At 28.7% G+C, this 25,571-nt stretch overlaps 3 protein-coding genes across 3 annotated transcripts; 2 read left to right on the plus strand and 1 right to left on the minus strand.

Annotated features, from left to right (window-relative positions):
- Window positions 1–6,331: 6,331 nt before the first annotated feature.
- Window positions 6,332–6,855, plus strand: LOC129989137 (cuticle protein 10.9-like). The gene has a single exon (XM_056097468.1). The coding sequence runs from the start codon at window positions 6,378–6,380 to the stop codon at window positions 6,786–6,788; it is 411 nt and encodes a 136-aa protein (XP_055953443.1). The 5' UTR covers window positions 6,332–6,377; the 3' UTR covers window positions 6,789–6,855.
- A 4,249-nt stretch (window positions 6,856–11,104) lies between these two features.
- Window positions 11,105–11,558, minus strand: LOC129989341 (cuticle protein 10.9-like). The gene has a single exon (XM_056097822.1). The coding sequence runs from the start codon at window positions 11,530–11,532 to the stop codon at window positions 11,122–11,124; it is 411 nt and encodes a 136-aa protein (XP_055953797.1). The 5' UTR covers window positions 11,533–11,558; the 3' UTR covers window positions 11,105–11,121.
- Window positions 11,559–18,212: 6,654 nt separating this feature from the next.
- Window positions 18,213–18,623, plus strand: LOC129987608 (cuticle protein 10.9-like). The gene has a single exon (XM_056095570.1). It carries the CDS (start codon window positions 18,213–18,215, stop codon window positions 18,621–18,623), a length of 411 nt encoding a protein of 136 aa, XP_055951545.1.
- The last annotated feature ends 6,948 nt before the right edge of the window (window positions 18,624–25,571 follow it).

Raw genomic sequence — 25,571 nt, forward strand, 5'->3', positions numbered from 1 at the left:
TTTTATATCCACTAAAAATAGAATAATTTTTTAATGTTTAAAACATTACATATGCATACTATGGGTTACACGCATGGTGTCATTTTAAGAGATCTTAAATTAAAATATAAATGCATTGGAAATAGCTTTGATGACCTCTTGCGATTAAACCTGATGACGCATTGATCTTGATTTCGATTAAATTAAATCAAAATCAATTCTGCATCTGCTTTAAGCATTTAAATTCGTTAATTCATACCATTTTCTGCAATGAAGCATATTGAATAAGAATGTTAAATTATTGATGATTATTAATGACATTAAGTTATTGATGACATTAATAACTTAACGTCATTCATTGTTTACTCTATTTAAAAGGAATTTTAATGCTTTATTCATTGAAAAAAAAGTACAAGAATACATAGTTTTGTTAGTTTTACTTAAAATTATTTTATAAAATTGTAGATACTTTTTAGCTATCTTGTCTCCGTTAAAAAAAATTTTAAGATCGAATTTTTTCCCCCCGGAAATTAGTTTTAGAACTTATTAGAAGAAAAATCAAAAGTTAAGTGATAAAATGATATTGAAAAAACACGTTTGTATGATTGATATTATTTTTATAGACCCAATCTCGTACATCCGATTGAATATCACACAAAAAAATCATTTTGATTACTTTTGAATGAATGTTATTAGTGGCCTATAATTTGGAAAATAATAGAATCCGTTGATAAAAAAAAATCTAGATTTTTGAAAAAATTCATTTTAAATTATTACTCGAAGTTTTGTCTTTTGAATTTTTGTTTAAACAATTTATTTGATTTTGATATAAGCAAACAATGATGAATAACAAAAGTCTAAACTTTGAAAAAAAAAAACACCATTTTTATTATCATTATAATTCGAAATATTCAGACAATTTTACATAGCTGTGATGTATTATTGAAAATTACACTTTCTATTACAATTCTGACAACGATTTTTTACAAAAGCCTACTCACTTTTATTTTCTTGTATACGTAGAATAGAAAAAATATTGTAATGGCGAAAAATATTTGCCCATTTGATTTTTTTGAATCTCCATGTTTCAAACCTCGCTGAGTTTGAAAAAATCATTTTAGAAAATATATGTAATAAAGATAAACCAAAAACATCTGGAGCTTGACAAATGAAATTTGGTGTACAGTCTTAACACCAAGTTCGGATATTTCTATCAAATTTTTAACAAAATCCTTCAGAGGAAGTCTGTCCGGTTGTCCGAACAGTTAGCACGATAACTATAAAATGAAGAGAGTTGGAGAGATAAAATTCAGTACACATATTTAATATGTATAGTGCAGACATCTGTCAAATTTTGGGAGAAATCCATCATGGGGTTGATCGTCTGTCAGTTCAGAAACTTATAAAACCGTTAACTGAAAAACACAGTGATTTAAGTATATCAGATATTGTACGGCATTTTGTGACTACAAGTGCAATTCCGTATATTTTTTTTTTCAGTCGGTTGGGAAAAATGCGTCTAAAACACAGATTCGATTAAGCATACGCAATTTTTTTAATGAACTGTCAAATTACTCTAGTTTTTCACAAATTAATTTTTTTTATGAAACATTCAAATAACAGAATTAATTATATTTCTATTCCGATTTCGAATAATGTTATAGTAATTTGTTTTCAACAAACAATAAAATTCCTCCAATTTCTCATGAATTAATTGATATGAAAGTGATTTCAAAAGATGCAAAAATTGCTCGAAAAGTGTTTTTTTATTCATCTATTCATTTTATCGAATTATTCTAATATCTCACGTGTGAACAATTTTTTTTTATCGTTTTAAGTGTCTTCAAAGCATTGTCCAATCGGCACCATGACATACATAAAACGCACTTCGAATGTTTCTCTCGAGAACATAAAACACATCCTTTTATGCAAAAAAGTAATGCTTATTGCGAAAAAAGTAACGTATTGAGAGATTGAGGGGTCGGTGCGCTCCTTATTGGGGTCGTCGAACTTCCGGCACTGTCAAGTGCAAGTATAACAATGAACTTTGCTCTTCGTCCTTCGTAAAAAAGAACGCAGAGGGCATATTCCTTAAAAGTGGGTTTCTTACGTAGGGGCCGCTGCAGGAAACGGAATTCGCTCTGGATTTCCGGAGGGGTGGATCAGAAATAGAACGTGAGATTTCCTCAAATATCTGAATGAAAATGAAATTAATACACTTCTGATACTGCAACTTCCACATAGTGACAATAAAGCATATTTAATTCATTTCAAACATAATAAACGGAAGTGTGCTTTGGGGGCCACACCTTTAGAATAATTTGATATAGTTAGAATAATTAATTGTTTATGTTTGTTGTATTGAGTTGCTCCAAGCTATCGTTGATAAATTTCTCCGCATTTCCTCATGATAAAATTATTAATAACAAGCTAATTTCATGTACCTTTGTTTAGTCTTATATTCATAATGTTGCATATTTACATCAATAATGCGAATTTGGTTTTTCAAATTAACTTCAGATATTTTCATAATTAATCTTTAAATATTATTAAAATTTTATTACAATTTATATTAATATAATTTATTATTATTATATTTATTAATATTATTATATTATATTATATTTAATATTATTATTATATTTATTAATATTATTATATTATATTATATTTAATATTATTATTATATTTATTACAATTTTAACATGAAGTATATAAACTTTTTTAGTAACATTTCATTTCTGACTAATTTTGAATCAGTTTATAATTGATTAATAAAGCACTTTCTAGATTACATTTTTAAAAGCGTATATAAATTTTTAACAAATTTTTGACTTTTTTCAGTTTTTAATTCAATTAATGTTTAATCATTTTATTCGCTAACTTACTTATTATATAATTCTATAAAGTTCTAGAAAATTTTTGGTAATTATTAATTTATATTGAATATCTCAGAATTCCACATATTAAACAATTATAACTTTGAAATGAAGTAAATTCCCTTTTGATCAAAAACTTTTATTACAGAAGGTTAATTTTTTATAATTATTTACTTTCCTAATTGAATTAATCGGTTTTCATGTTTATCTCGCATTACCCTAAATTAATACAATTTTGTTTTCAAAAAATTTTACCTCCTTGCATTTGTAAAAGATATTTTTTACCTTTCAAGATGATTAAAAATAATTCTTACTAATAATTAATAATTTCTTGATTATTACTAATAATTAATCGGAAGTTATCTATTTTTATTGTTCTCGCTAATTTTTTGGTTATCAGAATAATTTATTCTGCAAATTAATAAAAATATTAAGATAAAATTTTCTTTTTGCGACCAGCTGGTTTGCCTAGAATATTGGTTATTTTCCTGGCAAATCGTATTAATCGTTTAGATATATCTTCATTTGCATGATTACATCAATTTGTCTGACATTAACACCATTTTTTTGTCTTATTTAAGTTTACTTTATTAGTGAACCTTAATAATGGATACAGACTCATAATATCACAGCGCTTTACAAACGTAAATAAAAGTTTCATTTGTTTTCTAAATTTCGAGAGAAAGTAACTTCATCTTTCTATTTGTCATATAAACTATACAGATATTAAATAGTATCCATCAACTTCAACTCCTTACAACGGAAGAAAGTTGATAAATATTTGATGAAATATTGAAAACGGTTTTAATTTCAAGGCAGAAATGTACTAGTTGAAAATTAAAGGGGAAAGATTTTTTAAATAATTAAAAAATTTAGGAAACAATTTGCACGGCGATTAAATTTTTATTATTATAAATCTTAATATATATAAATTACGTGTCACGTTGTTTGTCCGCGATGGACTCCTAAACTACTTAACCGATTTTAATCAAATTTGCACACCGTGTGCAGTTTGATCTAACTTAAAAGATAGGATAGCTCTTTTTTTTTTGAATTTTTAATTAGAATTTTAATTATTAATTAAAAACTAACTTTCCCGCCAAAAAAATCTTTTCATTTTCCCCACCGCCAAATGAGTACGACTTCAATTTTTTTTCCCAACAGTCATGAGGCTAGGCTTAAGATTTTCCGGCTGATTATTTGAAACGATTCTATTTATTTTCTTAATGTTTGATGGATTTAAAATTAAACATTGTTAATTAATCTATCTTTCAGATTCATTCTTAAGTATTTTTGAATTAAAATAAAACAGAATAAAGGAAATTAAAAATTTCTAATCTGCATAGCGTTAACCCAACTGGCGTAGAAAAACTCACGCATTTGCGCTACCGTAACTGGAGTTGAAAATTCAAGCAATCGCATTGTGTTCTGATTGTTGACATGACAACCATTATCAACGGATGATTTAAATTATTTTTAGGTTAGTTGCATGTTTTTGTAATTAAATTGTATTTATGTTAGTTATATATTTTTTGTATACGCTTATAGTTTTAAGTACATCGTTTTTTTAGTTTTTTTTAACCTGTTTTCAACCGAAAACGATTTTATTTTAAACGATTCGTTTTATTTTCTTAGTGTTTGATGCATTTAAAATTAAACATTGTCAATTAATCGTTCTGGTCATAATAAATCTGAGAATATTTTGTTGACTAATTCTTGAAATATTTCATAAATTAGGAAAGATATTCTTTAGTGCCCATAAAGTTTAAACGCTCAGTGATTGTTTTCAGTAATCATATTACAAAAAAACACTTTGTTTGTATATGATTACTGTTTCAGTAAAAAATATTATTATATTAATTGCAGATTAATCCTTTCCACTTTAATTTATAGTATAAATTCTACGGGAACTAACAGAAAATTAGAGAGATACATATTACGTTATGACTGAAGGCGTTTATAATATTATGAGAGAATTATATGACTCTCAAATTTGAAGTTTTAAAATATTTTAATGAAGAAGCTATTAAAGTAGGAATTGCATAAAATATTTAATTATTAAAATTTTAACGAACATTAAGATTGGTGAACCTGCTGGTCGCCAAAGGCGGCTAGTATTATATATATATTTTTAATTTTGGAAAATATTTTCGGAAGTTACCAAGAAAAAAAATGCCAAACTTTCTCTAATTCTTGATTAAAATTCTAATTAAAATCTCCAAAAAAAACGCTCAGAGGTACACATTCTCATTGTCGTGCATATGTGTCAAGTTTGGTAACTCAAAGTCAAGGGACAAGAGTCAACACATGCGTATACACACAAACACACTTTCAGTTTATTATTGGTACAGATTGTATTTGTTTGCTTTAAGTGTCAAAAATATTCTTCCTTATATTAATCAGTTTCTTCAAAATTGAAGAATTATTGGAATTTAGCGGGAATCGGTTTATTGTCTTTAAATAATTATATTTATATTAAGAAATATTAAATAAAACACACAGAAAATTACTAATTCTTCTCCCGGTATAAAAATTCCTAATAATGAATAGCAATTTTTTTTTTCTTTTATCCGTAATATGACATTTACACTTCGACTTTTATGCATCATTAGTGAAATGATAAGCATTAAAAAGGATAAAAACATAACTCTAAAATGAGAAATGCTATTCCAGTTTAAAAAATTTATTATGAACAAGTTAGAAACCAGATAAAATTTCTTATGAATTGTGAAACTATTTGTATGAATGTACGGGATATAAAATTCAGCGATGAATTCTTAACTCAAGTTTAATTGAATACAATATAAAAGCTTATAATCACCACCATTCCTTTTTGATAAAGCTATGACTAAGTAATTTCACAAAAATATCACTCTTAGAAATAATTTAAATGATCAATCACTGAAAAATTTTCCAACTAAAATAAATATTGAGTAAAAAAAATCGGATTACCAAAAAACGTGAAAAGTCAAGTTCTCAAAATATTAGGATCTTCCCAGACTTATAGAAAATGAATTCTTCTACCCAACACAAAAATTGCTCTGAAATGAATTCTGTTTCATATAAAGGCAAAAAAAACTGGTGGAATAATAACAAAGACATTTACAAAATATAATACACTAAGCATCAAAATATGCTTATAGATTCATGGAAGACACCTCCAACAAAAGATGCACACAGACCTTGTTTTCTTCCTCCAACGCCAGCCAAGCAAACAAAATGGTAATGTCAATGGCGTCGAATTTTTAAATAGAAAAGAATGCAAAATATCGCTCTCAAAACAAATTTCGACACACCTTTTTTGACATCCATGTGGATTCCCCATAGCAATTTCTTGGAATTTCTGTAAAATATTTCTATTTTTTTCTAAACAAGAAGACATATCTTTAAAACCACGCCCTTTTCTAAGAAAGCCTACAATGCACCTTCTTAGGTATAAAAAGGCTCACATCAGCAGATTCAGCACACACAGACACAAACGTCCCAGCTGTAACCTGCTCCAGGTATCCTCATCCAACGATGTCTTCCATCTCAGTAGCATTCTTCGTCCTTGCCCTCTGTGCTGCGGCCCTCGCAGGACCAGCAGTACCAGTGGTTCCAGTTTTGCCCATCCAGAATTTTCAACCAAGACCATATCAGTACGGATATGCCTTCGCTGACGGCCTCGGTATGAGCCAACACAAAAATGAAGTTGCTGACGGCACAGGAGCTGTGAAGGGTGCTTACGGATACCAGGATCCTCTCGGAGTCTACAGGAATGTCGAGTACACAGCCGACAAGGACGGGTACAAGGCCGTGATCCGCAGCAACGAACCTGGAACCTCGAACCACGCTGCCGCAGATGCTGTTTACATTGTTGAACTCCCACCAGCAGCTGCTATTGCTCAAGGACTCAGAGCAGCAGTGCCTGTAGCCAAATTGACCGTCTGATCTGTAACCGTTTGCCAAACTGACCGTCTGATTCAAGTATAACATCTGTTGACAGCAAATAAAGATCTTTGGGACATAAATTGTTGTCTCTTTTTTTCTATAAGTCACGGAATATTATTACAACTAAACATTTTTAACAGTTTATTCATGTTTATTTTAAATATATTATGAAATATCCTTCGGAGTTTCGATTAAGAAAATAAAGAAAAAATTGTATTAAAACATAAATGAGAAGCAAAATTTATAAAATTTAACTCTTGTCTATATAAACATGATTGAAAATATATAATTATTAACCCTTTCTAGGGCCGTGGGAAGTATGCTTCCCACCAAATTTATCAATCTTTGTATGAAATTATGTAGGTTGGCATCAGTTCTAACAATTTTTTTAGAAAGACAGAAACTTAGATGCTTCAGTTCTTTATCTCACACCAAATGATGTGTCTTGATTTGTTACTTAATTATTTGTTAACCAAATTAATTAATTAAATAAATTAAATTTATCTAATAAGCTAAATGAATCCCTTTTCTTATTCTAATTTCAAGTCTAAAAATATTTTAACATAATATGACTAGAAAAAAATGGCCCTTTAAAGGGTTAATTAAAAGTGTCTATTGAAGTTCTTAATCATAAGATTTATTGGAAATATCAAGGAAAGAAACGTTTGAAATTATTAAAAATTCAAAGGCATATCATGAAAATTATTAAAAATATGAGATAAAAATGATAAATTATGAGAAAAAAATAAAAATAACTATTATATCAAAATGAATTATTAAAAATATAAAGGCGAGTCTAAAGTTCTTACAACATTATTAAATATATTATGAGTATTATTAGAAATATAATTTGAAGAAATTATTAGAAATATAATTTAAATATATTCCGATATGATTAAGATCTTGAGAAATTCATGATCATATTAGGATAATTGTTTACAATATGAAAATGTAATAATTCCAATGATCATGAGGATAATTAAATATTCTTATGTATATGATGAAAACTATTACGAATATAAAATTAAGTTCGAAGGAGTTTAAAGTTTCTTGCAACATTCCCCAGGATATGAAGAGAATCAATAAAAATATAAAAATTCGATTAATCAGATTAAAATATTTTAGTATCCTTTTGAAAATGAAAAATACTCTTACGCTATTCTCAAAATATCGGTTTCACATTCAAAATTATTTAAATTTTAATCTTTAGAAATTAGTATTGTCATTTCTTTTTTAGATAGATAAGTTACTAAAACTAGTAATAAAAATAAATTTTTGCAAAAGCTTGTTTTTAATTAGATTATAAAACTAAATTTAAACAAATATTGAAAATTCGAGTAACTTGAATCATAAATCTATCTTGAAAAAAGTTATTTAATGATATAATTTATGTTTTAAATTTTACATAAATATAAAAATCTGTTGCATATCAATTTCAAAAAAAAAAAAAATATAAATAGCTCTAGAATAGTAATCGTAGTCACTGGTATAAAAATTTTAAATCATTGGTTACTTAAATATCAGTAAGTCTAAAATTTCTAACAGTGATTCAAACAATGTATTATCTGGTAAAGAATTTGTTTAGGAATTTAATAAAAATATTGGCTATCTAAATTTTTTTTAATTTATTTATAATGAAGATATCGAATTTAAATTGCGTCATTTTGGAATCAAATGTGTAGAATATATGTATATACACAGGAATATCCTGAAATAATTTTAAGCGAGTCATTTTATTAATACGAATCAAGTATACAGTATTAAATAATTTAAATTGTTATTCGGTCAATTTCAAATTAGATCCTTTCGTTTCGTCGCTCCTTAATTCTAATATGCGAAGCATACAAGTAAGAAGTATTATAATTATTAAAAGATTCAACATATTTTACTGAATTTCCAAATTCTCTTCTTTTAGATTCTAAAAATGTTTCTTTTTAAATAATTTCTCTGCATCTCTGATGAAATATCAAAACAAACATCTAAAAAAATGAAATTTTTATGTGTGGTCACCAAAATTGCAGATTTCTATCGAATTTCTGATGAAATTCATCTGTGGAAAGTTTACTAGCTCTCCACTTTCATTAATGTCTCAAAAATGAAAAAAAAAAAATATTTTTTAATTAAAATTTTACAGTTGTATTAATCGAATTATATGTATGAGCCGAATTTTACATCATTTTTTTCAGATGTTGCCCCTTCTTTCTGATTATTTTTGCAGAGCGATAAACATAAAAATTAACGCGAAAGTTTTAGAAGTTATATACATATATTTTTCCATATCTCTTATGTTTTAAACATTATTGATGCAATATTTTGAATATCAAAAAAATATATAATTTAAAAACTTTATTTAAATTACTTAGAAAATTCTATCCGAGAAGACAAAATGAATTGCTTTAAATGCCAAACGACGTTTGTAGTATTCAATTTTCAAAATATACCAAATTAGGTATGGAATTGTGTGACTACAAACTCAATTTTGTGTCAAATCTTTGTTTCAATCTATTGAGAAAAACATATCTAAAGCACAAATTCAATTTTCGGATACTATTAATCACATGTTAGGGATTAATTGGCGAAAAACTCGCCAAGGATGACACGATCGATTCGGTAAAAATGCTAAATTCACGCCAAAGGTTAACTTTCGTAACTATTGTACACTCTGATGTGACAAGTTTATTAGAGAGTATACGGGAAAGATTAAGGAAAACCACTCCCGCCTTTTTTTCTTTTTTTGTAAATTTATAGGCTAAATTACTTTAACCCACCTAAAGGCATACGAAAAAAATTAAATGATCGATATATAGGTTCGACAATATAGGTTGAAGCTATGGTTGAGTCCTAAGGATCAACACCTGCCAGATACAACCTCTACCACCGGAAGCACATCCTTTCATCGGTAGAAGATATGAAACAACATGCAATTTTTATAACCATGAGGGCAGTGAGAACCAACCACAATATCAGAAGCTTCTCATTCTTATATCTGAGTTATATCCCCTCCCATGATGAAACGGGTTAAATGGTGCATAAGTACTTATAATTAAGTAGGTAATTGCAATCGTAGGCTAAGTGAATAAGTAATAAATAATTGCAAGTTTTAATAAAAGAATAATAATTTTAAATTAAGCAAATAAAAGTATGTTTCTATGAATGCATTTGTGTTTCATCAGTATATTTCGATAGTTTTATATTCTTAAAATTTTCTTCAATTTTGATATTCCAGAAATTTAACTTGTTTTTAAATATTCCTAGACATAAAATAAGAGTTTGAAAGATTTAAATTATTACTAATTTTTTAAGAAAGAAATTAATTTTTTTATAATTATACCTAATTAATTATTTAAACTGATAGTTTTCATTTGGAAGGTTTGACTTCTTAGTGTATTTCTTATTACTCTTAAAAATGCCATAACCATGATTTTCATTAAGGTGACCACATGGTAATTTTAATTTTGAATGCTGAAATATTTTTTTTTAAATTTCTGAGCAATCCCTTGAATTTTTACAGCTACGGTATATTAATTTTATTAATGGATAGTTATAATGACATGTCTTGCTGTTCAAAAAGAAAAAAAGACTGTGAACTACGTTTATTTCACAAAAAAAGTATGGCCTGACAAATGGAGTTTATTCTTAAATTTTCCTCATAGTTGTAGTTTCGAACTTATTATTCTGAATAATGCGAATAAAATCTTAATTATTTTTATTTCTATCTCGAATAAAATCTTATTATCAGTTGAAGACTTAGGTAAAATGTGGATATCTCTATTTATCAAAAAGAAAATTCTTCTATGTATAAATGATTCGTAATATGCATTCAATAACATATTTTTCATCAATTCATTACTTTTAAGAAGAAAAAGTCAATTTTTGTCTTGTATTGGGTATATAATAAGCATTTGAATTCATTCCAAAAAAACTCTTAAGAAGAGAAATACAATGTTTCTAATGAGATGGAACACTTTAAGACTCAAATAATGAACAAAAGCCATTAAGTATTAATTAAATATCTAACAAATAACAGAAATTATCTCCAATTTTGAGTATATTCATTCACAAATTTATCATTTGAAATTTATATTCAAATCAAATAAAAACGCTTTGTTATTTTAAAGTCTACGAACAACTAAAAATTGAAATTTTATATGTTGCTTTTGCCAGATACTATTTTCAGAATTTCATCTTAGAAAATATCCAACAAATAATTTTTAGTTGAATTTCGTTTAAATTTTAACTTCTGAAATATTGTCCAAAGTTATAAAAATAATTAAACAAACTATTTCAGTCCCACTAATATTTATTTACAACTAGATGTCGACAAAGATTATTATCAAACTCTAAGAGTGGGCAAAGGTGATCCTGTTCTTAAGCCTTGGGCAACAGCAGCAGGTGGTGGGAGTTCCACGATGTAGACAGCATCTGCGGCAGCTTGATTCGAGGTTCCAGGTTCGTTGCTGCGGATCACGGCCTTGTACCCGTCCTTGTCGGCTGTGTACTCGACATTCCTGTAGACTCCGAGGGGATCCTGGTATCCGTAAGCACCCTTTACAGCTCCTGTGCCGTCAGCAACTTCATTTCTGTGTTGGCTCATGCCAAGACCGTCAGCGAAGGCATATCCATACTGGTATGGTCTTGGTTGGAGATCCTGGATGGGCAAGACTGGGACCACTGGTACTGCTGGTCCTGCAATTGCCGCACCACAGATGGCAAGGACGAGGATGACTACTGAGATGGAAGACATCGTTGGATTAGGATACCTGGAATGGTCTACAAATGGGACTCTTGTGTGCATCAACTGAGGAGCAACGAAAGCTTATATACTAGTAGTCAGTGATTTTGTTATTTTTGGAATGTGTGATGAATTGAATGAAAAATGTGTTTGACTTTTCTGGAGAAAGCCGGAATCAAAAATAACATAAAATGTGTCTGCATTTTTGGGTGTGGTTCTCAGAAAGATTTAAGCAGCAAACGGAATTGCCGTTACAACTCGTTTCGCTCGAAGATTTAAAAAAAAGTGGCAATGTTTTTTCTTTTTAATTTTGAAATTAAAACTTTCGGTTTTTCTATCTGTAATACGAATGTTATGTTAAGATAAGTTTATTCCTCAAAAAAGAAGTTATTTTAATGATATTTTAATTTATTTCACTGTCTAAAAAAATCTCTATATTTGAAAAATCCTTTCTTAAATAATTCCTCTAAAAATTTAAGATTGTTTTAAATATTATTGAGGAATTCTTTAAGATCAATATAAAAAAAATCGCGTTTATTTTTAATATATAGTTTTATGTGCAATAAAATTTAGATTTAGAAGAATTCTAATTCTAACAATAGTTAGACTTAAAGAATTTAATTTTTTTTATCTTTATAAATGAGCTACAAATTTTATGCTAGAAAATAAACTTAAAACCTCATTTAAGTTTATAAAGTCAGTTAAGTTTATAAACGTCATTTAAGTTATTTTCAATAATAAGTCATTTTTCAATCGGTTAATGAAAAAGAAATCATTTTCTTTTTCTTTTTTCAAGACAATAATTAGAAGTGTTCCAGTTCATAATACAAAATATTTTGCTAGATTTCTTTTTTTTTTTGGGGGGGGGCGGGGGAATAGAATAACAACTATGCACAATAATGTTATAAAAGAATGTTTATGAGGTTTCTTCCTTATTTTTAACTTGAACATAAGTGAAGTGTAACGTATGAATGGATGAATGGAGAAAACATGAAAATCGTCAAAAAATTTGATTTCGAGATTTTAATGCATTTCCATATTATAAATTGCAGTAGATTGTTATTTCTAGTTCATTTTTGAATTTTCCCCCCCAATTTTTCGATAAATACTTGACTGTCTATTTACATATAAGCAAACTTGGTCACTTTGGATAGATAACATATGCATAGAGAGAACACTCGTCACAACAATTTGATTTCGAGATTTTAATGCATTTCCATATTATAAATTGCAGTAGATTGTTATTTCTAGTTCATTTTTGAATTTCCCCCCCCCAATTTTTCGATAAATACTTGGCTATCTATTTACATGTAAGCAAACTTGGTCACTTTGGATAGATAACATATGCATAGAGAGAACACTCGTCACAACAATTTGATTTCGAGATTTTAATGCATTTCCATATTATAAATTGCCCTAGATTGTTATTTCTAGTTCCTTTTTGAATTTCCCCCCCAATTTTTCGATAAATACTTGACTGTCTATTTACATGTAAGCAAACTTGGTCACTTTGGATAGATAACATATGCATAGAGAGAACACTCGTCACAACAATTTGATTTCGAGATTTTAATGCATTTCCATATTATAAATTGCAGTAGATTGTTATTTCTAGTTCATTTTTGAATTCCCCCCCCCCCCAATTTTTCGATAAATACTTGACTATCTATTTACATGTAAGCAAACTTGGTCAATTTGGATAGATAACATATGGATAGAGAAATCACTCGTCACAACAATTTGATTTCGAGATTTTAATGCATTTCCATATTATAAATTGCAGTAGATTGTTATTTCTAGTTCATTTTTGAATTTCCCCCCCCCCCAATTTTTCGATAAATACTTGACTATCTATTTACATGTAAGCAAACTTGGTCACTTTGGATAGATAACATATGGATAGAGAAATCACTCGTCACAACAATTTGATTTCGAGATTTTAATGCATTTCCATATTATAAATTGCAGTAGATTGTTATTTCTAGTTCATTTTTGAAATTTCCCCCCAATTTTTCGATAAATACTTGACTATCTATTTACATGTAAGCAAACTTGGTCACTTTGGATAGATAACATATGGATAGAGAAAACACTCGTCACAACAATTTGATTTCGATATTTTAATGCATTTCCATATTATAAATTGCCCTTGATTGTTATTTCTAATTCATTTTTGAATTCCCCCCCCCCAATTTTTTGATAAATACTTGACTGTCTATTTACATGTAAGCAAACTTGGTCACTTTGGATAGATAACATATGGATAGAGAAATCACTCGTCACAACAATTTGATTTCGAGATTTTAATGCATTTCCATATTATAAATTGCAGTAGATTGTTATTTCTAGTTCATTTTTGAATTTTCCCCTCAATTTTTCCGATAAATACTTGACTATCTATTTACATGTAAGCAAACTTGGTCACTTTGGATAGATAACATATGGATAGAGAAAACACTCGTCACAACAATTTGATTTCGATATTTTAATGCATTTCCATATTATAAATTGCCCTTGATTGTTATTTCTAATTCATTTTTGAATTCCCCCCCCCAATTTTTAGATAAATACTTGACTGTCTATTTACATGTAAGCAAACTTGGTCACTTTGTATAGATAACATATGGATAGAGAAAACACTCGTCACAACAATTTGATTTCGAGATTTTAATGCATTTCCATATTATAAATTGCCCTAGATTGTTATTTCTAGTTCATTTTTGAATTTTCCCCCCAATTTTTCGATAAATACTTGACTGTCTATTTACATGTAAGCAAACTTGGTCACTTTGGATAGATAACATGGATAGAGAGAATACTCGTCACAACAATTTGATTTCGATATTTTAATGCATTTCCATATTATAAATTGCCCTAGATTGTTATTTCTAATTCATTTTTGAATTTTCCCCTCAATTTTTCCGATAAATACTTGACTATCTATTTACATGTAAGCAAACTTGGTCACTTTGGATAGATAACATATGGATAGAGAAATCACTCGTCACAACAATTTGATTTCGATATTTTAATGCATTTCCATATTATAAATTGCCCTTGATTGTTATTTCTAATTCATTTTTGAATTCCCCCCCCCCAATTTTTCGATAAATACTTGACTGTCTATTTACATGTAAGCAAACTTGGTCACTTTGTATAGATAACGTATGGATAGAGAAAACACTCGTCAAAACAATTTGATTTCGAGATTTTAATGCATTTCCATATTATAAATTGCCCCATATATAATTGCCCTAGCCAAGGAAACAAAGGGGTAATCTCTCAACCACTTACTTATGGCAAGGGAGAATGAATTTTTATACAGAATAAATATAAAATCATGTGTCCAAGCTTACAGATATGTATAGAGATGCAAATTATTTTTACTATAGAATATAGGATGAAAAGCACAAAAGACGATCAATATAGGATATTGTCTGCCAGGAAATTACTTAAAAGAAATGAATATACTACATAAAGTGATCAGCACTGCAATAATGGAATACATATTTACAATTGTACCGCAACATGGCTGCCTCAAAAATGCACAACGTGCAAAACTTTGCATGCAAAACCTACATAACTTTGGCTGGCAAATTCTTAGAAAATTTATTGTAAGAATTCCAAAATGCTTAATGTTTATGTGAATCTTTGTGCTGCCTACTACATTTAATATGCTGTTTATGATTTGTAATCATGTTATTTATACAACTAAGTTGCTGTGCAATTGGGATCTAAACCTGCATTACATATTTCACCTACAGCAGCCGTTGCTTTAATTTATTCACTGACCCCCATGCTCTTTTGCAAAAATGACTTGTTTCTGTATTCCTTTCCTTACTTGAAGCTTGTCCCGTGATTTTAGAATCAACAAGTATGAAGAAGAATTCTCCAATAGGCTTTGGTTTCCCTGCATTCATAATTATATTGAGAGGCTGGCTACCTCCACTCCAATGATTGCTGTACCTCCTATTGAAGTGTTTGAGCCATGGCGATGATTGTTAAATTGTGTGTGTGTGTGTGTGTGTGTGTGTGTGTGTGTGTGTGTGTGTGTGTGTGTGTGTGTGTGTGTGTGTGTGTGTGTGTGTGTGTGTGTGTGTGTGTGTGTGTGTGTGTGTGTGTGTGTGTGTGTGTGTGCCAATTTTGAAACCAAGTTTAACATCTGTCTTTCTGTAGTTTCGAGTGAAATGAAATCTGGTATGTGAAAATATATGCAACATCTGGTATTAATTTATCTTGTATATTAATTATATCGTAGCGATTGTAGTTATTTGTGTCTTAACTGTATTCTAGCGATTCATCAGCAAAGATGCCGCTGTAATAGGTTCTTTCATAAGCATTATCCGACAAAAATATACGGTTTATTTATGCAAGATTATGCAAGAAAGTTTCGAAAGGCACTCCCACTAGTCACTTTCTCGTATACGAGAAAAAAATATTGCAATCATCAAAAAATACGAACTCGAAAGTTCGCACTCCCACTAGTCACTTTCTCGTATACGAGAAAAAAATATTGCAATCATCAAAAAATACGAACTCGAAAGTTTTACGAATCTCCACATTTCGGACATTCTTACGTTCGAAAAACTCATTGTTTGTCTTGAACACGATAGTTCAAACACTTTGAGCTACATGGATGAAATTTTGCAAATCGACTTAACATCAAATGTGCAGATTTCTGCAAAATTTTGAACGGAATTCATTCAGAGAATATCTTCCTCATCGGCTGGCTAAGTGCAAGTAAACGCGACAGCTGTAAAATATAAAAGGTTACATAAATAAAATTTAGAATACAGATTTATCATCTAAAAGTTGATTTGTGTTCTAACTTCGAACTAACTTCACTAAAGAGTTGACTATTTTTCGGCCTATGGTTTTGCATAAATGTAAATGCAATAATTTAAAAACGCAATCATTTAAATTAATGAAATTTGTGTCTGGAATACGATAACTCAACCCGATAACTTGTGTTCAGATACAACATCCAAGGTGATCTTGTGACTGCTATTGTATTCATGAGATCATTTTAGATTCCTTTTTTCAAGCAGTTGGAACAAAACTAGATTACAATTTCACTTGTAGAATTGCAGTACAAAATGCATATTCGATTTTCCGATATTTGTGTATTAACCTCATATCGCATGTATCGTCAAAGATGGTAAGCTAGATTCAATAAAAATGCTAGATTCGCACGAAAGATACATATTTCGAGATAATTATTCTACAATGCCATGTAAAGCAGTCACCACTTTACCCAAGATTTTGTGCATAGAGGGAGTAGTAATTTAATTAGAGAGGATGCGAGAAAGTTTTAGGGAGACAACTGCCACTTGTTAAGTTATAGCATTCGAATACGTACGAACAGACAGAGAGACAGCCAGTCATCCCGTTGAAGGATTTGGTTCAAACTTTCACATCGATTTAATATTCATGTAATAAATCCATACGTCAAATTTCATTTATTTAACTTGGAAATACATTCCTTTTCACACTAATTAATAGTATAAAAGCTATCTGAGGAAGGATTTTTGTACCAAAATCGACAGGAATCGAAAATTTTGACTTTAATAAGGTGCATAAAATTTTATTTGCAGAACTCTATGAGCTATTTCAGTAATTATGATCACAGACATACAAAATTATTTGGAAAACCGTTTTCTTTGGAATCTTCCATAAATATCTTGAGGTTGAATCTCTTTTATTAACCATATCAGCACTCGATTTAATCTAAATTAGACGTATTCGAAATATTTGTCTTTGCCTGATATTTCGAATACGTTATAGTGACCAAAAATATGTTGACAGAAAAAGAAAATTGGATAAAACAGAATCGTTTGAAAGTTATTCAAACTTTTATTACTAAATAATAAAATACATATAACATGAATATAAAGAAAGTCCATTGATTATGATATCCCGCAAATCATTATTGCTTTTCATTCTAATAAATATGCTTTGTGAAAAGCAAAAAGATTTTAGAAAGATTTTTTTTTCTTCCTAAAATGTTTGAAGTCAAATGAATAAATTCTATATAAAAATTCATTTTATATTTCTAAATAATAGGTAAAAAACTTTTTATAATCCTGAAATGTTTCTTTCTTAAATCAAGATATAAATTATTTTCTCAAATTTTCCAATAAACAATTCAAAAAGAATTTGAAAAGGAATAAAGACAAATATTATACATAATTTAAATGCTTCCATTTTTACTATCCTAAATGTAATAATTATAATATTTTTTTCATCCTTTAAGTCTTTATATTTATAAAAAACATCAAAATAATGAAACATTCTTTTCAATATTAAAATCAAATAATAGATTCACATGTAATCGGTATACATTCATCAATTTCAATTATATTTTGAATAATTCAGTCCATCTCTTAGTATGAAAAAAACAACTCTACAAAAAATAAATGAGAATTGCAGCATAAATTCTAGCACCATTCTTTCATCCGAAGAGAAAAACAAGAACACCTCATGCAGAATTACGCATTCAAAAATCACTCAACTATAAGTTACTTGACATTAAAAAAAAAAAAAAAAAAAAAAAAAAAAACCGACAAGGAATAGAAGAATTCAATCCAGGCATAAAATTGTATGCATTCCTACAGTATAAAAACTTCATCGCAGCTGAGATGATTCACACAATCGTCCCATTCGTAGACCGTTCCAGGTATCCTCAATCAACGATGTCTTCCATCTCAGTAGCCTTCCTCGTCCTTGCCCTCTGTGCTGTGGCCCTGGCAGGACCAGCAGTCCCAGTGGTTCCAGTTTTGCCCATCCAAGACTTACAGCCAAAACCGTACCAGTACGGATATGCCTTCGCTGACGGACTCGGCATGAGCCAACACCGAAATGAAGTTGCTGACGGCACAGGAGCTGTAAAGGGTGCTTACGGATACCAGGATCCTCTCGGAGTCTACAGGAATGTCGAGTACACAGCCGATAAAGACGGATATAAGGCCGTGATCCGCAGCAACGAACCTGGAACCTCAAACCACGCTGCCGCAGATGCTGTCTACATCGTTGAACTCCCACCACCAGCTGCTGTTGCCCAAGGACTCAGAGCAGCAGTGTCTGTTCCCAAGCTAGCATTCTAATTCCCAATGATAATGTAACACCACGCGGCTGTAAATAAATTTTTTGGGACATAATTGCCTCTTTTTATTTAGAATGTTTGTTTTAAATCTCTGGTAAATTTTTAGTTAATTTGACTCTCTTTAGCATAACCTTGGAAATTTAAATATCTTACAATTTGAAAATACAATTTTCAGAATGAACTGAACAAGCCGTGGATAGTAAAAGTAAATTGGACATAAAGTAATGATAGGCTGAAACAATTTCTGTTTGGGCATAGCACAACTTATCAAAATATCATGTGTAGATGATCTTGGAAAAAGCTAATATATAAACATAGACAAATTTTGTAGGATTCAAATCATCTTCAATATCCAATTTTCGCTTCAAAAGCTTCACATGATCATTCCATGATGTTTTAATTTTTGAAAAGTTTAAATCCTGAGGGGTTTGTAGTTTATCTAGCAGCTTTACGTAGTCTGGAATAATTGTTCATGATTGCACTTTCATAAATAATTTTGTAACATTAAATTTGATACTCTATGTTTGAATCATAGTGCCAGCTGTTTGATTATGTTCTTTGGAAAGAAATCTGAGAAATTATTGTTATTGCTAGACAAAATCCAATCCAAACATTCAAATTCCAAATTTTAGCAGATAATCCAATTTTTAGTAGCAGGTGAAATCTAGCTTTTAGCAGATTAACGTGAGAAAATTAAACATCGAACAGTTCAAATTTTTCTTACAAAGTCTTTATTTATTTATTTTCAAATTTTAGGTCATTACCCATTATTAAATGCTTTATACTGAAAATAATTTTCTTTATTACTAAATTTCTAGTCAAAGGTTCTTAAAAATCATACGATAATAAACTTTGCATTCAGTTGTCATGGATGATAAATATTGTAAATGAATGATGCTCAAATTATGAATTCTATTCATCATAATTCATAGAGAATCGATGACCAAAAATCAAAGAAGGTATAGTCAAAGGGAAAAAAATTATGTATTAAATTTTGTACAGTTTCCCTTGTTTATAACTAACAATCTATCTTATACGAACTCATTGTTTGCTTAGATGAAACTTCAATTAATTTATTTCAGTTTTTTAATTAAATTCTATTCTAACGTATTTTTTAAAAATTCTAATTTAATTCTAATTCTAAGAGCTTATCTAAGCAGATAAAACAATCATTATTAAAATTGCTAAAATATTAATTTATGTATTGATTATAAGTTTGACTTTCCTATCATTTTATATAATGGTATCTAAGTGCTATAAGTAGAATGAAAAAAGAAAAAAAAATTATTTAGAAAGTAAATATAAAAACAAATGTTTCCCCAAGAAAAAAAATAATACAATACGATTTTTTTTTATAAAATCGTTTGTTTTCACACTATATGAAATATATAAGAAAAAATTAAATAAATAAAATAAAACTGATATTGATAAATGCCAATTTCAGATTGTCATTAGGATGCTTGAATTTTAGTTATAGTCTAATTAAAGTGCAAAACTGATTAACATATTATTTATGCCCATCTGATAATTTAAAATTACAATCTGGACAATAATCAAGATTGAATAATCGCCATCGAATAAAAATTTGTTTCCGAATTTCGTCATATATCACCCTGCATTTAAATAGATCAAGGGTCCTATTTTTTTATACAAATCTGAATACTATCTGCTTTACAATTTAAAAATTCCTTGAGTAATTACAGTTTTTATTTCTCCGAAATACAGAAGGGATGTAAGATGGCGAATGAAGTATCTATTTTTAAAGAAGTAGTATACTGAAACATTTTACAAGTTTCGTATTGAGATATATCATCATAACTAAAAGGAAACTGAAAGTCAATATCTGAAAAGAATAGCTGAAGGGAAAAAACATCTAACAAAGAATTACCGAAAAGCTCTATTACCACCCGTTAGAATAATGAAATCGTTCAAAAGTGGTTAAGCACTGATTTCTGAAATGGACAATATAGTAAACCACATTAGATTGAGAAGATCATTAAAAGAAGCATTTTCTTTTCATTTTCTATGGGTATTTTTTGACACTTAATTAGTATTTCTTTTATTACTGGTCTTTTAATACACTTTGTATAGAAATACCAAATTTAATTAATTATAAATTAGAGGATAAACATTAATTTATTCATCTTATTCCAGTATTCTCATAGATAGCAATCTGATTCACCTTCAGCTTTAAAAATTTTATTTTATTTTATTTGTTGTCAATTCATTTTTGTAGGCAACGTCCGTCATTTTCCATAATAGCGTCATGTTGATGTATCATAACAAAATTCATTAATAATCCTTTAATTTGATTTTGAAAGCTGTGTTCCTTCTGCTGGTGGAATGCAGAAGTTACGAGAGGAAGTGCCAGTTCAGGTGTCATCCTCGTCTTCTGACCGCGGTTCAAAATTCGAGGTCAATCCCAAAGTAGTCCTAGTATTGCTTCAAAAAGGGATGTTAATATAACTCAACCGAACTGAAAGCTTTATCATTAAATGTCAATAATGAATAACTGATATACCCTTTAAGAATTTTTTAAATCTTAATACTCTTGCATTCACAATGATCAAGAAGTAAAAGAAATTTCGAAAAACTAGGATTTAAAATTTATTGATTTGTTGATGTATTAAAAAAGGTAAATTTCCTAAAAAATATAATTTTTCAAGTAAAAATTAATAATTAAGTAAACGGTGTGTGAAATCATAATCAAAATAGGAAGTTCATAAAAAATTTTTTTAGCAATTTTTCAAAATGTACAAAAGCGAACTTTTTGTTCATTTGTAACAAGAGTATTGAAAAATTTGATGAAACAATGATATCACTTTAGTTTCAATACTACAACAAAAAATGTTAATTAACTTCTTTTTAAAAACAAATATTTAAAAATTATTAATATATTATAGAAAATAGGGTATAATAATTTCATATAAATGAGTGAAAATATTTTTATATTAAAATTTTAATTAGATTAGAATGAATATTATTCTCTTTTTTTAAAGTTGCTTTAAAATAATTTCTAGAAAAAAATTTATCGATATTTAAACTTTTCACTCTTTTTATTTAATCTAACTGTATAAAAACAATTTAAAACAATTTCTAAAAAGATGTTTAATAATAATCTTTTGAGAAATATCATTGTGTATTGGTATATAAAATTTAGTATCTCTAAATTTTATTCCCTCTTTTACATAAAATTCTAATGAAGTTAATGGCAAACATTTATAGAAAATAAATTATTTATAAGGAACTTGTTGGTTTTAGTTTCTACCTGGCTACTTCCAACAATGTCACACAATTATTAACAGAAAATAGATAATTTTGTAGAGTATTTTGTATCTATCATTCTATTAGTCTTAGAATTGTAATGGAATGAATTTTTGAAATATGTTTTGCAGTATTTTTCTTCTATGTAGTGCATTTTGTAATATTTTGTAATATGTTCTAAAACGCAACCTTTTAAAAAGAAATTTGAATTTCTGTGTTTACTAAAACCTGGTTATAAAAAATTTAGGCCGAAGAATTAATTAGAATTGAAAAAAGTAACATTCTAATCCTCTCTAGAAATGCCACGTCTTGAGCATTATTTTAAAAGTTTAAACTCATGGATATTAATAAAATTTTCGTTTCTTTGATAAAATTCAGTATTTCATTTACTGTTCAGTATTCCATTTACTATATTACATGTTTGATATTAATTATAAGATTATTTTAAGATAAAATAGATGGTTGTAGGATATATTGATTATTCTAAATAATTACATCTTACTTTAAATAATTATTGCATAAATAATAAATAATATACATTATACATAGAAATTTCATGGCTTAAATTAATAACATAAATGCAGAATCTTATCAGCTGTCAGAAAATTCCAAAAATTCCTAAAGTTGCATTTTTTTAATTCCAAATTAAATTTGAGAACTATTATTATAAAAAAGGTTTCAATTGGAATATAAAACTCCAGACCTGAATAAGAAGTAATGACATCCATTAATTTCTTATCTAATTTATTAATTCATTCATTAATTTCTTATACTAACTTAGTAAGTTAAGCAATTAATTTTTTATATTATGAAGTTTCCAAATCAATAAAAAAGTAAATGATACCTATGCTATGATCTGAAAATATATTCTCAAAATATGCTTATTTTCAGATACAAAGCCTCCGTTTTATTTTGTTTTGTAGGAATGATGTTTTTAAGTGATAATTATAGCTTATTGATAATTAGCAAAGTGATAATTAACAAAAAACAATATTGATTTTTCCTTAGAAATAGATAATAATTTCTTTAAAAACTCTTAAAAATTAAAATTTAGACCTTACATGATACCTATAAATAAAATATAATATGTATGATCGAAATAGCTATCTAGAATGTAAAATGTATCGAATTCTCAGAATTCAAAATGGAAATCATATTTGCTAAGTTTCTAAAACCGCTTTAGAATTTACTGCATTGACCTCTAAATAACCCTTTCCAATTTCTAAACTGAGAATTTTTCTTTATCAAATGTAAGCATTCATATTTAAACAATTTTCTTAAGAACTATAACTATTTAGTGCAAACTTATACTATTTTTTATATAAAACAACTTAGGATAGGTGAATTCTCGGTAAATGAAACAAAATTAAGTATTAGCATTTCACGTTAAGTATATCAAAAATTCTAATAAGCAATTTAATTAATTGAAAACTAAGAGTGAAATTCTGAATTGTTTAGTATTTAAATATAACTCTATTCTGTTATCAATCAGGCAAATCATTTGAATCAGCTATAACAGTTCAAAGCACAAAACATAGGTTATCTTATGAAACAATAATCACTATAGAACCACTGAGAAAGAGTATCTAATATAAAAATTTGATTAAAAGCTAAAAATTAACTAAAAAATATTTATTTTTATTCTTTAGATAAAAAACACTTTTTTAAAATTTCGTTTCTTTCTTCAAACCATTGATTCAATTTGTACGTCAAACTTTGAATTTTTTTGTTTTATTCGAGACACACAAAACTTTTATAAATATCTGAAAGAATTTGCTTCCGAAAAGATTTCAAACGCTACAAGGAACTATGTTCTTTTTTCGATACATTTCTACATTTATTCACGGTAACTTCTCAAGATTTTCAAATTTCTTTGAAATTTATACAAGAACAAAAACAGAATAAGTCATAATTTAATTTTTCCATACTTCTTATTCTATTCTATAGAAATTCGGAATGACACCTACATTTTTCGCCTGGCATAGTTCGGACCACACCCAAAACTTCAGACATATTATAATTTTTTATTGGCTGTCTTCTCTTTCATGCTGAAACTTATTCATAAACAGGCTCACCCACATACCAAAAAAAGTAAAAAATCCTCACCCATCAGTATATAAGCTCATGAACGATGCTCACAAAACACACACAAACAAACGTCCCAGCTGCAGCCTGTTCCAGGTATCCTGACCCTACAATGTCTTCCATCTCAGTAGTCCTCCTCGTCCTCACCATCTGTGCTGCGGCCCTTGCAGGACCAGCAGTGCCAGTGGTTCCAGTTGTGCCCATTCAGGATCTCCAACCAAGACCATACCAGTATGGATATGCCTTTGCTGACGGCCTCGGCATGAGCCAACACAGAAATGAAGTTGCTGACGGCACAGGAGCTGTAAAGGGAGCTTACGGATACCAGGATCCCCTCGGAGTCTACAGGAATGTCGAGTACACAGCCGACAAGGACGGGTACAAGGCCGTGATCCGCAGCAACGAACCTGGAACCTCGAACCACGCTGCCGCAGATGCTGTCTACATCGTGGAACTCCCACCCCCAGCAGCTGTTGCCCAAGGACTCAGAGCAGCAGTGCCTGTACCGAAGCTAAGCATCTAATTTGTTATTTAGGTTTCAAGATAGTTGCTGGCTGTAAATAAATATCTTTGGGACTTAATAGAAAGTTTTGTTCTTTATTTTCAAAATTTCATGCTAGCTTTCCTGTAAGACAATGATTTGCTTTTTAATAAGTATGAAAATTCCTTAAAAGTTTTTAAAACTTTCAAAAGAAAGAAAAAAAAATTTTAAGTAAGTAAATTTTAGCATCTACTGATGGCAATAGCATAGTCAAGGATATTCAAAGTCGTCTAATGAAATACAAATAAAGCCTTTTACAGACTAAAAAGAAATTTTAAATCCTCACTACTATCAAGAAATACAAATTTTTACTATATAAAACTTTACCCTTAAAACGTTTTACTAAATGATTACCTATGGCTCAGAGACCCGGACCCTGATCAAAGTTGGAGAAAATAAAATAGCCATTTAGAAAGAAAAATTCTGCGAGCCATTTTTGGTGGGATAGAAATCAACAATGTTTGGAGAAAATATAACTTTGAGCTGTATAAAATCTATAGACAGCCAGATATTATAAAGTTCATAAAAATAAATAACATAAACTAGATGGCTCATATATTTAGAATGGATGATGATTAAATATTTAAAAAAATTATTTTACATAACCTCTAACAAGTAGGAAAAGGAGTCGACAAAAAATGAGATGCATGGAGTCAGTGGAGACTTTTTTTAATGGCTATCCAAAAAGAAACTGACGCACAAGTGTCAAAAATAGAATGTAGTGGAACAGAATTCAGAGGAAGGCACTGGCCCACCCTGGGCTGTCTAGCCAAATATGATCCTGATAAAATTTTAGTATATTTTTCTTTTTTTTTTTTTCTTAAGTCATTTATTTATTAAAATAAAGGACGTTCCAATAATTTTAAATGAAGAATTAATATTATACTGTCGGAAAGATTAAATACTTAGTTTCTTATTTCTCTAAAAGAATAATAAATGAATGGATTAATAATGTTAGCTAAATATAATATCTCAATTTTACACATTATGAAAAATGTTGAAATAATGTTGTTATAACTACGTAAAAAAATTTATTTCAAAGCATCTTCCAGGTTTCCA

The sequence above is a fragment of the Argiope bruennichi genome, chromosome 10 (genome assembly GCF_947563725.1).
Source record: "Argiope bruennichi chromosome 10, qqArgBrue1.1, whole genome shotgun sequence".
Taxonomy (NCBI): Eukaryota; Metazoa; Arthropoda; class Arachnida; order Araneae; family Araneidae; genus Argiope; species Argiope bruennichi.